This window comes from Micropterus salmoides, unplaced genomic scaffold (genome assembly GCF_014851395.1).
Source record: "Micropterus salmoides isolate LMB-PRFRI ecotype aquatic unplaced genomic scaffold, ASM1485139v1 Ms_hic_scaffold_7, whole genome shotgun sequence".
Lineage (NCBI taxonomy): Eukaryota > Metazoa > Chordata > Actinopteri > Centrarchiformes > Centrarchidae > Micropterus > Micropterus salmoides.
Genome location: NW_024044459.1, coordinates 6,310,033 through 6,322,982, shown reverse-complemented (window position 1 = coordinate 6,322,982; position 12,950 = coordinate 6,310,033). Strand labels below are relative to the sequence as shown.

General features: G+C 44.7%; 1 protein-coding gene across 1 annotated transcript in view; it reads right to left on the bottom strand.

Moving 5' to 3' along the window:
- Positions 1-12,950, bottom strand: part of gcn1 (GCN1 activator of EIF2AK4) — a 29,039-nt gene that overhangs the window by 6,200 nt on the left and 9,889 nt on the right. Inside the window, exons 20-50 of the mRNA XM_038702849.1 lie at positions 12,635-12,813; positions 12,423-12,516; positions 12,229-12,342; positions 11,938-12,136; positions 11,701-11,853; positions 10,908-11,089; positions 10,530-10,610; positions 10,164-10,307; positions 9,776-9,900; positions 9,397-9,586; positions 9,214-9,284; positions 8,587-8,752; positions 8,297-8,491; positions 7,924-8,170; positions 7,610-7,731; positions 7,224-7,338; positions 6,671-6,850; positions 5,483-5,703; positions 5,290-5,358; positions 5,059-5,197; positions 4,761-4,957; positions 3,259-3,401; positions 3,048-3,165; positions 2,698-2,913; positions 2,437-2,601; positions 1,806-1,967; positions 1,629-1,721; positions 1,392-1,535; positions 1,024-1,293; positions 733-846; positions 64-294 (exon numbers count right to left, since the gene is read on the bottom strand). Of these exons, the coding sequence (XP_038558777.1) occupies positions 64-294; positions 733-846; positions 1,024-1,293; positions 1,392-1,535; positions 1,629-1,721; positions 1,806-1,967; positions 2,437-2,601; positions 2,698-2,913; positions 3,048-3,165; positions 3,259-3,401; positions 4,761-4,957; positions 5,059-5,197; positions 5,290-5,358; positions 5,483-5,703; positions 6,671-6,850; positions 7,224-7,338; positions 7,610-7,731; positions 7,924-8,170; positions 8,297-8,491; positions 8,587-8,752; positions 9,214-9,284; positions 9,397-9,586; positions 9,776-9,900; positions 10,164-10,307; positions 10,530-10,610; positions 10,908-11,089; positions 11,701-11,853; positions 11,938-12,136; positions 12,229-12,342; positions 12,423-12,516; positions 12,635-12,813 (4,839 nt within the window). The remainder of the gene's footprint in view (positions 1-63; positions 295-732; positions 847-1,023; positions 1,294-1,391; positions 1,536-1,628; positions 1,722-1,805; positions 1,968-2,436; positions 2,602-2,697; positions 2,914-3,047; positions 3,166-3,258; positions 3,402-4,760; positions 4,958-5,058; positions 5,198-5,289; positions 5,359-5,482; positions 5,704-6,670; positions 6,851-7,223; positions 7,339-7,609; positions 7,732-7,923; positions 8,171-8,296; positions 8,492-8,586; positions 8,753-9,213; positions 9,285-9,396; positions 9,587-9,775; positions 9,901-10,163; positions 10,308-10,529; positions 10,611-10,907; positions 11,090-11,700; positions 11,854-11,937; positions 12,137-12,228; positions 12,343-12,422; positions 12,517-12,634; positions 12,814-12,950) is intronic.

The following is a 12,950-nucleotide window of genomic DNA, read 5'->3' as shown; positions in this document are numbered from 1 at the left end:
AGATATTAAAAGTGTTAGTGTTTTTGGCAAATTAAAGTCCTGTGGGGAGATGCAGCCACAGACCTTTGCCAGCAGCAGAGTCAGAGTCTCCAGCAGAGCGGTCTTTACTGTCCAGGCAAAGCGGTCTCCCAAGATTCGAATGAGCGGCCCAGTGATGTTGACAACAGAGGGCCGCAGGGCCTCAGGAGAGGTCAACTTGATGACTCCTCCTAATGCTTTAGCTGCCTCTTCTTTCTGTTCAGGGCTACCAGTGAGGACACCTTCTCTCAGGACAGGGAGGATACAGGTCACACCCTGTGGAAACAAAGAGACGGAGAGAGAAAATGATGAATAGGGCTGCAACAATTATTTTCATTTCTGATTAATCTGTCAATAAACTGCTTAATTGCTCTTGAGTGTAAGAAGGTGAAAGAGAGGACTTTTGTCAGAGGGTTCTTTACTTCTGCATGATTCACTACAATCATTAAATGTACAGCTTGCCAGGTATCATCTCTTAAATATTCCTGTCCTGCATTAAATCTGATTGCTACTGTTGTAGAAGAAACGCTGCACAGACAACTGCAAAAGCTTCTATGTGATTGGGCACTTTTGAACAATGGTTTCTTAAAGTGTGGACAGAGTTACAGTCACATAACTTCTAGTCATTTTACAACACAGGAACTCAGGAAGACAAAAGGATTCTGAAAAAGAACAAAATCATGCTGTCATAAGGTCCTGGAGGAGCCTTCTTACCTTCTTGGGCAGACAGAAACCCGGCAGGTGCTGACCCTTAACGTCTGCAGCTGCTGATCTAATGTCTCGATGCAGGTCATCAATCAGAGCCAGCTGGCTACTAGCATCCAGTCTCTATACAAGGGAAACAACCAACACGCCACATTTACCTTTTGATTATGAGATCATCAAATTATCTGTCCTGTTTTTTTCACCATAATGTGTAAATGTGTGCAGAAAAACTATTTACTGTTTACAACAAGACCAACGTGTATACAAATATTGCCCACTACTATTTGCACATCAGCACACCTTGGTAATGGAATTGATGGTCTCCCAGCTCTGAGACAGGACCTCTGGGTTGGAGTCGTTCAGAAGGCGGATGAGACCTGACAGCAGGGTGCGAGTATGGGCACTGTAGTCCAGGCGGGTACGAGAAAAGTAGGCGTTGAGGATGGTGACAGCAGCCTGTCTGAGGCCGGGGTCAGCGCCTCGAGTGGCCTCCAGCAGGTCCTCTATGATGATCCGCTGGCCCACTTCATCCTCCACTGACAGAATCACTGTTTGACAGCTGCACAACTCCTGAAGCAAAGGTAACACACCATAGGAGTTATTGTTAGTTCTTTATGAGGAAAGAACAAAAAGCTGAATTTATTCTAGCTTGTGAATGCTGGTATTACCTGTGCTTCATCCTCTGTTCCCAGCTTTTCTTTGAGGGAGGAGAGTAAGGCGGGCAGGATCACCCCCAGGTGGCGTGTCAGAGCGTCTCCAGCCACAGCGGACAGGAAAGCCAGAACACGGGTGTTGACAGGAGGAGCAGTCAGCTGGTACCAACAGAGAGGACACCCACTTTAGTCAGATACAACCAGACAACATATTAAGGCCTAAGAAAGGAAAACTTGACTGTGACACTTTACCTTTGGAACCAAGTAAGGCAGCACAGAGCGACTCTTTACCGCCATGACTTGCTTCAGGCCATCCAAAGCAAACTCAGCTGTCTCCTCATCATCCTGAGAAAAGACATTCAGTGTATTAAAAGCCAGACTTGAAACTTTTGAATGTAATCTAAATTTGTGTCCGTGTTCCCTCCTCACCAGCTGTTTGAGGAGGGTAGGCAGGATGTCGTCCAGTGCCTGGTGACCGATAGTTGCATGAAGCTGCTCAAAGGTTTTGGCTGCAGCCTCTCGGACTTCCTCTAGGGGGTCACAGAGAGCCTTCCTCACTGTGGGAACCAGTGACTCAGAGAAGACCAGCACCTACAGAACAAACATCACAATGTTTAATCTCTGTTGCCATTCCACAGCCTCTTGGACAAATAGGTTTTCAAAAGACCAAACCAAATGAACCTGGATATCTAAAGGGTACACACCTTTAATTTGTGCTGTTCTATTACTTTTTACATGTTTTTTTATTTTCATTTTGTTTAGATTCTAAACGTGTGTGTGTATTTCACTTAATGAGGCTCAATTGCCTTTCACTTCATGGATGGTGAAATAACCTTTGAAAGAGAGGCGACATCAAATCACGGTTTAAACTAAACTGCTTCTTTAAAATAAGTCTGTTAGCACAAAAAGGACCTTAATTCCACGTTTGCAGGATTGTAGTTTTGAATTCCGCAGCCGTGCGCAGCTATAATCATAATCTTATTCAACCCCACTAGCTGTGATCCTACTTCCTTGTAAAATAGGGGGAAAAAGTGTGTGTTATAGCGTTTTCGTCACTCACTGCGTCTTTGCTGGTGGACTTCATAATCTCACTGAGCCCGATGCAGACTCCCTGCCTCTCGTCGCTCTTGTCAGAGCGCAGTCCCTCCTCCAGGATGGGGATAATCTCAGGGAGAATCTTCTCTCCCAGCTTCCTCACCAGATCCCCCAGTGTACGAGCAGCGATCTAAAACCACACAGCATCAGTAAAAGGCTCTGCTGACAGGCGCCAACCAGAGAACATAAAAACAGAGTGTGTTTACAAAGTTCAAAGGAGTAATACCGTTCTCTTGTCAGGGCAGGTGGAAGCCAAGAAGCCCAGCAGAAGACTGAAGAGGGTTGGGAGGATCTCTCGAAGAGTTCTGGGGGTGTTGGACACCACAATCTTCCACACGTGGAGTGAAGCCTGTCGAACCACCAGCTGAGTGTCTGAGCGGCCCATATAGAGGCCAGAAAGGACACGATTACGCCGCTCAGCGCCAAGAGCTCCAATGATAGCCTTGGAGAGAAAATGTCAAAGGTCAGCACTCCTTGATGCATCAATGATAAATAAATATAAACACTTAGTGATGGCAAGTTAAAAAAAAAAAGACAATGTTTACTTTTTTTTTACAAAAAGAAACGTTTTCATACTTTATTGGATGCAGCTGTTCCAAAGTTGTCATCCTCGGAAGCGGTCTCTGTGGTCATCTTTCCTGTCACTCCAGAGATATGGAACAACAGATCTCCAAGCAGCTGCACAGAGCTGAACCTGCAAACCAACGACGACATGGATGCACAGCTTGTCAATATAAGAGGGAATTTTATTCAATCACTGAGGTGTTGCCGTGTATTTCAATCTGACCTGATTCTCCACAGGTCATCAAACAGTCCCTGTTCCAGCTCAGGAAGCAGCAATGCGATGGCGGTCTCAGCATACATGCTGATGATTCGCTGGCCGGCTCGCAGTGCCGTGTCTCTCACATATTCGTTTTCATCAGCCAGAGCCTGGTGGACAAAACCGAAACCAAAAGATTACTTGAGTAACGAGCAACTTAAGAAATGAAAACACCTGCATCTCCGCCTCACTCGGCCTATAGTTTCAGCAATTTTGCTGCTTTGAGTCAAGTGGAAGCATGGCTGCAGACCTGGGACCAGCTGACCACCTGCTGCCTCTTAACGGAATCATGAATGCATTAAATAATAAATAAACAAGTAGCGCAATGAATGTATCCAAATGTAACAGAGTAAGAGTCAAGACTTTTCTCTAAAAATCGACTCGAGTAAAAAGTATGCTGCATTAAAACTACCACCCGACAAGTACAATTTACTCAAAAAAGTGACCTAAGTAGGCCTACATGTAACGGAGTAAATGTAACTAGTTACTACATACCTTGGCTTATCAAAATGCCAGTACATCATTTTGCACTCTGTTCTGTAACACCATGAGGCCCCTGTCACTTGCAACTTGCAACGGCTGTGTTTGTTGATTACAGCTTAGCATTTAATACGATTCTACCTTCCAGGCTGTATGATACACTTCTTCAACTGGGAGTCCAAAAATCTCTGCGTCAGTAGATCTTGGACTTCAGCAGGGGAGGAGGCAGGTGGTCAGAATTAGTAAGTTCTCCCCAAGTCTCTGATTTTTAACTCAGATGTTCCACACAGTGATGCGTTTTGTCTGTCACAACTGATTGTATTTCCCACTCCCAGTCTGTTAAGTTGTTTTTGTTGCTGATGATACCACACTGGCAGGATTTATTTCTAACAACAATGAAACAGCTACAGAAATGAGGTTTCCCGGTGAACCAATGTGCAGCCGACAACTTGGAACTGAATGTTTCCAAAACAAAAGTAGCTACTGCCCCCTGCTGATATCTACGAAAATAGATTAAGGAAAAGGGACACAATTATTCTTCATGACTTCTCTGACCATGCTAATCATCTTTTTAACTTCCTCCCTTCTTTTAAAAAGACTGAAAAGTATTTGACCTACTACTTACTCCATGCCCTTAACTCTTCAATCACTAGTGTATAGGAATGATTGTTTTAATTATTTCTTATTACTTAATTTACTTTTATCCTAAGGTGGTCACTGTATATGAAGAGGGGTTATTGTTTTGTGTGAGCTCTCCAAACCAAATTCCTATTGACTATGATGAAATGGCAAAAAAAAAGTACTGAATCGTGAACAAACAACAGATATATAGACTTCTACAGTAAATCTGAAGATTTCTTTCTCTGCAAAAAATCCAGGGAATCCTGAGAAAAGGGTGAGTATATAACAAGTATTTCTAATTTTAAAATCACTGGAAAATCTTCAAGCGAAAGTAAGGCGCAGTGAAATGTGATTCAAAATAGCAATACCTTGAGAATGCAGGGGATGATGGGCCCAACGTAGGGAGTAAACTTGTCTCCAAAGGTGAGGGGCAGGTAGATGAACATCATGATGTAGCCATCTCTGACGTGGGAGGCAATGTCTACTTTGCTGGCAGTTTGCACCACATCTGGCATCAGCTTGTCCAGCTTCTCCACCCCCAGTCCAGCCATCACCTCAGCCAGACCTGAAGACACCAACACACAAATCATTCAGCGAGTCATCTGATGAACGATATTTAGCAGAACAATCAAAAGGGACAGAGGGAGAGAGTGTAGAAGAACTGACCTTGCGCAGCTCCAGAGCGATCTACAGAGCTCTGTTCAGAGGCCAGCGTCTCCATGAGCCACGGCAGCAGGTCGTCAAAGCAGGACTCACCCATCCCCTTCACCATGGCACCCAGGGCTTTGGCTGAGACTGTGCGTACCTGGAGAGGAGGAGAAGAAGAGCAGCTGCAGCTTCAACTTTACACACACAGAGCACGTATTTCGGTAGTGCCGTTTATATTTCTAAACACACCTCAGGCACCGGGTCCAACAGAGAGGCCTTCAGTCCAGGAATAACGCTAGGCAGGTAGGGTGATAGGTCCTACAAACAACGACATGTATCACACCATAAGCAAAAGGAAGTCTTCAGAATACATTGGTTTGGAGGACTAGTAAAAGCTGAACTTAGTTTTTGTTCACTGTCGCATTTAGTTAACGCTGGGTACCTTCTGGTCAGTGAGGGAGTACATGTTGCCTATGATCTGAGCGGCCATCTTGCGAGTGTCAGTGGAGCGATCCTGGAAGGCCCTCTGGACGATGGGCATGATGAGGGCCAGGGAGGGGGCGTCGATGAAGTGTACAAACTTGGTGTCCAGCAGCGTCTGCAGGCACGTCTGGGTCCTTTTGGACGGATCGGTGAGAGCGTCCAGCAGGATGGGGGTAATGGCTAAGGGGCGAACAATGACATCAGCATTAAAATACTAGTTTACTAAACATCAGTGGTAATCAACAGCAGTTGTTAAAACTGTACTATTATTTGATTGAAAGTCTCATTTCTATATGTTGTTATTTTTATAACCGTACTGTTTTAAATCATGGCTTGCATTGTCTAAAACAAAGACTTTCTGGCAGCATTTATCAGCTAACTAACTGATTGGCAATGTTAAAAGACAAATGAACGTACACTTAATGCATACGACAGTTGGAATAATTCTGATTATAACACTAAATGTTGTTTGTGTTATTGTATTTGACTGGATTATATTGTAAATTGATCCGCTCATTAGGGGATTTATTTGGAATAGACGCAATAAAAAGATAGTATTACTAGCTTCGCAGAGGTAGTACATAAAGCTGGGCATTTGTACTGCCTTCCATTACACTGTACAGATGACAATTTGAAAGTTTGTGACCCTTGTATAACTGGAGTCTAAAATTTAGGCCCTAAAAGACAAGCTGTTCTCTGGCTGAATATGCTATGTGCTTTAACATAAAGAGTATAGGTTTAGCATTGCACTCACTGTCAGACTCACAATGGACTACTTGAATAAAAGGATAAAAATCAAGTAGCAGCAGAACTTTTTCATTCCATGCATTCTTTGTCCTGGTCAAAACAAGGTGCCTACATTACCTACAATGCAACTCAACTGCTGACAGTTTGGGTTGTGCTAGTAGCGTCTCATGTAGCCTCAAGCAGAGATGAGGAGCAAGCTACAGAAGTCTGATAAGACTTTACACAGCTCCCCACAGGTTTTACAACTTTTACTCGCCCCATTAACTATAACTCAATAAATAAATTAAAGGTTCAGACCCAGATGTTCACTACACACAATAAAAAGAGATTATGAATATTTTAGAACCGTGTTATAATTAGAATTGGGCATTACAGCTCCCCAGTGACTCGAGTCACTTACCCAGGATTTCAGGGTTGCGGATGACAGAGCCAATCTGTCGGAGGGCTTGCTGGCCGGCCTTCTGCACCTTCACATGGGAGTCAGTCAGCACCTCAGTCAGCTTGGGCACGATGCTGGGCAGGCAGGAGGACAACTGCTTGGGTGCACAGAAAGCCATGGCTCCCAGCAACTCCACCGAGCCTGGAGGAAAGAAGGGGGGGGGGTTATCACAAGAAGCAACTGTTTGAGTGAACAACTCACTTGATTGTGCGCATATTTGTATGTGAAAACAAAAACTCATATGAAAACTCATAACAAAGTTGCACACAAGTATTACATCAGTAGACAATGATGATGTACCTGAAAACTATTCTTCATGACTTTCAAATCTTAATGTGTCACAAGACAGTGCATAATATAGTACAGGTGCAGTAGGATGTAAGCTGGGACATAATTTTCCTCCGCTTTATAACATCATCTCAATATTTAACAAAATCTTGGAGATAACCAAAAATGCCCAAAATGTTCCATCCTCTCAAGCCTAGGAATCCTGTGCATGTTAAGGGCTCCTCACCTGCTTTAGTTCTCCAGGACTCCTCCTCCAGGGCCACGAGCAGGGAGGGAAGGACCAGCTTCACCCCGTGGGCACTCAGGTTCCTCATCACAGCTCTGGCACAGTCATCTGCAGCCTGGTGGAAGAGAAGGCAGGGAGCAAAAAATTACACAGGGAATTAAACAGGAAATATTAAAAATTGTCCTAAATAACTGCCTGTTTCATAGAACCTTGCTATGTTTTAAAGTGGATATGCAGAAACACTGCGTGATGCAGAAAGACCTCTTGCTCATGACGATACATTTACGAAAGGTAAGACAATGAATAAACTTTGACACTCGTGAGCAGAAAGCGAGATATTAATGCAGAAGACACAGTGGACTCTGGGATATGATCTGCCCGCTCACCTCTCTGACATACTGGTTTCCGTCTCCAAAGCAGAGCAAGAGGTGTGGCAGCACGTGGACCACATACGGCTCAAACAGCTTCCCCAACATGTTACACAGCATCTCAAAGGCAAAAAGGGCTCCTGGATAGGGACAAACAGCTGATCAGAGACAAAAACTTTCTGTTGCTGAAGACTTGAGTGCCAGTAGATGGTGGCTTCTGGTACTCGAGCCATAGGCAAATGAAGACGACCTAGTCTGGCATACATTATATCTGCATCAACAGGAGTAAATTAGTACAAAACCAGTTCAGTGGTTGGATAAACTTCACTGACCTTCCCTCCGTCTAAAGTTTTTCTTGTCCTGGATGGCGTCGGTCAGCGTGGTCATGATGTCCTGCTGCTTGAGCGCCAGGATCCCGAGACCTTTGACCAGGCCAGCCAGCCCATACGCAGCTCCTTTTCTCTCTGCATACTTGTCGCTCTCTAGCAGCAGCTGCAGCAGGTTCCTTACAATCCCTGCAGCGTCCTCTTTGATGGCAGGGACTAAAGGAGGTAAACAGCTGGCCACAGATTCCTGGACCTGATGGGGGATGATGTCCAAAAAGAGTGCCAACGAAGTGGGATCAGTTTAAAAAACAACAACTCAAACTCTTGGATGCTCAACACTCTGAACAATACAGGATGAGAAGCAGGATGAGTGGCTTACCTGCTGTGAAGGTGTAGAGAGTGCAGTGATGAGCTTGGCCACAATGGGTTTGACCTTGGGGTCATTTTTGTCCAGATGTTTGGCCAGGGAGCCCATGAGAATAACCACGCTCTGACGGACAGAATCATAGCTGGCGTCCTGTGGGGCATTCTTCAGAAACTCCTCAAACACTGGCAGCAGGCAGCTCACGTTGTCCTGTTATATAAAGATCCAGTGGTAGCCATAAATGGTCATATACTACATACAATACAATTTACAGAAGTTGGTTGAAACAAAGTAGTGAGCAGTACCTTTCCGTGTGTGTTGAGAGCGGAGAGGGCAGCGTCCAGCATGCAGCGCCGCACCTCAGTGTGGCGGTCATTCAGAGCATCAGGAACAAAGAAGAGGAAGAGTGGGGTGACCTGAGCTTCGTCTAGGTACTGAGACAGCTTGTTCAGAGCCAGAGCAATGCCACACCTGACAAAGAAATGTGTGTGACAGAAGAGCTCAGTGCTTAAGAAAGACATGGTTTCTATTTATTCTGTTTTAATGGGATTTGCTTTTATGATAATATCTGATATATTACAGCTTAAGCAAGACATTCATAAGCAAACTACCAGGACTGGGGGTTAGGGTATAATCATTCTCAAAATTACAGGTCAAAGTGCATAAAAGGCTGACTCTCTGACAAGCACCTTCGAGCCTTTCTCTGTAATCAACATTACTATTATTTGGCATCTTATCGCTCCCTGTTGGAACCAATCCAAATGTTTCTGGCTTGTTTTATAGGGGCTAATGTAGATTTTATGGTGGTTAATTGTGCAGCATTTGTGAGCTTGGGTCCCTAAGACACACTGATTTTCAATTTTGGCTCCCAAGATAAGAATGTTAAAAGACCCTGGTATATCTTATCTTTGCAAACAATCATTGAGATTTACCTGGCCTCCCATTGGTCAGGTGGCGCTTCAGAGATGACTCTGCCCAGGGCATCCAGCACAGGAGGGGGTCTCTTTAAAAAATAAAAATACAAAAATATCATTCTTTGTTTCTGAGCTCAAATTCCTCCGCTAGCCGGAGCTGTAAGAGTACTAATGTGGTTTGGCAACGGCGCAGGGTCTCACATAAAGTTTCTGGTGGTAGAGCTCGGTGAGCTGGCCGAGCACTGTGGCAGACTGGTCTCTGTACTCGGACACGGCGCTTGATAGAGCTTCGGCTGCAGCAGAACGGACGGCCTCCTCGTGGTGGGTGACGTCTCCAATCAGCAGGGAGCAAAGCTCAGGGACCAACTCCAGATCCAGAGACTCCCAGAGTCTGAGCAGCAAGGAAAAGCCAAGAAATTACTTTAACTGTTGATGTTTAATTTTAATGAATCAAATAATGGCATGGTAGTATGGTGTCATAATGATGGAGAGAGAGAGCGGGGGGGGGGGGGGGGGGTAAAGAATAGTAAAGAATAAACACTCAGCTGGTAGAAAGAGTGAGAAACCCTATAACACATACTTTAAAGCCAAGGCTCGGCCCTCCTCTTCAACGTCAAACCTGGCAACCCAAAGCCTGCGCAGCAAACTCAGCCCACTGGCCTCTGTGCTGTCTGTGGGCAGGGCAAACTCCATCTCCACCAATCCCTGAGCACACAGAGACTGGGTGTTACTAGCATGTATAAATAGGAGTACACATAGGCTATATAATGTGTCAGTTACCCAAGGTTACCACTGAATATGTTAATAGCAGTATTTTCATCTTGATCTACAAACTGTTTTCATTTTTCAATGAACAAAACAAACAGCTGAAAACTATAACATGTGGTGTCAGTAATACACTTTTTTTACTCTGCTGTGGGATAGGTCATCTTCAACAAATTTGACAATGAACTGGATCCAAAGCTCACCCTGAGGGCGGCGTCCCTGACAGAGAAGCAGGGTGAGAGCAGGGCGCTGAGCAGGACGTCTATCTCCTGCTGCTCTGCCACAGTGCAGCCGTCCCCTCCTCCAGCACTGGCACACAGCGCTGTCAGGCACTGAGCCGCCAACACCTGAAACACACGAGCGTGAGAAGAAGACAAAAACAGAAACTAATACAATGAAGTAAATACAAACAGGGGACAGATGCAGCACTAGAAAATGAATGCTTTATTAATAAAATATATAGCCAGGATGGAATGTGTAAAATCAATCAGGCCAACAACAATGAAAAGAAGATGTTTGAATTTTAAATTAAATTAATTTAACCTCTTTCTGTAAAATCCCTTGTTTACCTGGAGTCTTGGGGTCGCCGTGGAAATAATTCTTGTCAGTAGCAGCAGCATGTTGACACGCGGCAGTAGTTCTGGACCATTCTGAGACAAAAAAACCCAACAGTTATTACATAGATCCATTAAAACTACAAATGGAATGCAGTACTGTCACACAAACCTTTCTCAATTTGCTATGCCATTGTTTTTTACAGACCAATGGTTCTGCTCACTAGCTATGAACAAGGTATGCAAACAAAACAAACAGCCATGTAGATGACTGGTGAGTAAATATTTCACTACTGGTTGTCAGCATTGATGCTTTTTATTGCTTTCACATAAATAATGTCTTTTCTAACCATTTTCCTGGAAGGAAAATGCAATGGAGATGTTGGTCTCTACCTCATCTATAACCATGTCATCACTGTCTGTGTCAGCCCGAAGCTGGGAGTGCTCGGTGACGACTTGCAACGCTCTGATCATCAAGTTCTCAGTCTCCTCGGTGCTGCCTGAAGACTCCTTGAGCATGGCGTTGAGGAGGGGGAAGCAGAAGGAGAAAGCAGGAGCAGACAACGGAGCCATGTCTAAGAAAATAAACAATAGAAAGAAAGAGTGTGTCAAGTCAGTATGCCAGCACGAGTCTCCACTTATCTTATTTGCTTGCTCTGACTTGCTGGGATTACATTTGAATGAAACATTGTTTCAGTATGTACTCTTCAGCATCTTCAGCACCGTCACTCTCAGAACATCTTCAGCCTTATATTGTCTTTTAGTCCATTGACATATTAGCTGGATGTTGTGTATCAGTCTATTGTTTGTCTAAGGAGGATTTTATCTATTGTTCATGTGGTATTGTTGAGTGAAATGTGGCTCCCCTCTTTTGATTGGTTGTAAAAGTCAGTTGCTTTAGAGTAAAGATGTGTTGTTTGTGAATCTGGTGTCTGATGATGGTTCATGACCCAAATAGTGTGCAGGAATTCAAACATGATTTCAGTCCATGATGGATTTCCAACAGAGAGAGAGAGAGAAAATGTTCCTATAGGGGTTTCATTGTTTAGGCCATTTTCTCAAACGTAGAAGACGTCATTATTAGCAAGAAAGTGACACATGATTCAGGACACAAGTGTGCATGCGTGTCTGTATGTTGAAAACAAGGTGGTTGCTTCTTTTCACTAGTGTCCGTGACTGTGCTCACCACCAGTCTTGGCATCCCTCTGTGCGACAGTGTGGTTGTGCAGCAGCAGTATGGTGCGGTGGGCTGCTGTGTCCAGGTCCTCCTGTCCCCAGGCCTCGTCCAGATCACACTCTGGCTTCAGCAACCGTAAAGTCACATGTCCCACCAGCACAGCTAGAAGGTAAAAACACTGACATTGATTGAAGATGCTGAGGCTGTGTCTGTGAATACAACACAATACTAAAACACGCCTTGTACCTAGAGAGTGAAGGTGTTTGGGCATGAGGCACACTCCGATGTCCAAGAAGACCTGCTGGATTCGTGGAGCAGCCAGAGGGGATTGCATCAGCGGTGTTAAGACCTGGAGGACAGAGGGGAGCTCCCTGGTGATCTGAGGAGGTCTCGCTATCAGAGTGGCATCCAGCAGACCCACCACGCTCTGCAACTCCATGTCCAGCTGGTGACAACGAGAAGTAAGCCACAGCTCAGTAAGGAGAAATTAAGAACCACAGTTTTAGAGAATTCATTTTTGGTGACTTGGTTCCATACCCCTTGAAGTCTTTTGCGAATAGCTGCCTCCTTTTCCAGCTGGATTTGCATCATTTCCTTCTGTTTGCTGGTAAGCTGCAATTCCTCTTTGATGCCTTTTTTCTTCTTAAGCTCCTGCAAGAACAAAGAGAAATCAAAATGTCTTCCAGACATTAACACCACCCAAAACACAAATGGTGGGAAACCCACTTTACCTCCTGTAACTCCAGTTCAATTATCTGTTCCTTGTAGGAGTAGGCCTTGTTCTCCCTCTTCATGTTGACTTTCTTGGTGCTTTCCTTCTGGGCGCTGCAGCAAGCACAGAGGTGGGAAACAGAAGTAATTAAATGCGAAATATTCGACAGAAAGCTCTGGCGACTGCTGTTAAGTTCATAAGTCCACAGTGGTAGGAGAGGAGGCGCGTTACCTCTGGATGATGCTGTTGTCATACAGTTCTCCCTCGGGTGTCAGCATGATAGCGTACTCCTCCCTGGTGACGTGGAGTAGAGCTGGTCGGGAAAGCCCCTCGGTGACATGAGTGATTACCCGCGGTAACAGCTTGTTGGGCGAGAGTCTGGAGAGGGCACCAACGGCGTTTTTCACCGCCTGAGGAGAAAAATGTGGCCACTAAACATCCTGGTAGTATGTAAAACACATGAGCAAGAATCAAAAACCATTGTCAAATATATATTTATGTACACTATATCTTTTCCCGTTGCAAGTCTGCACAACACAAACCCGGA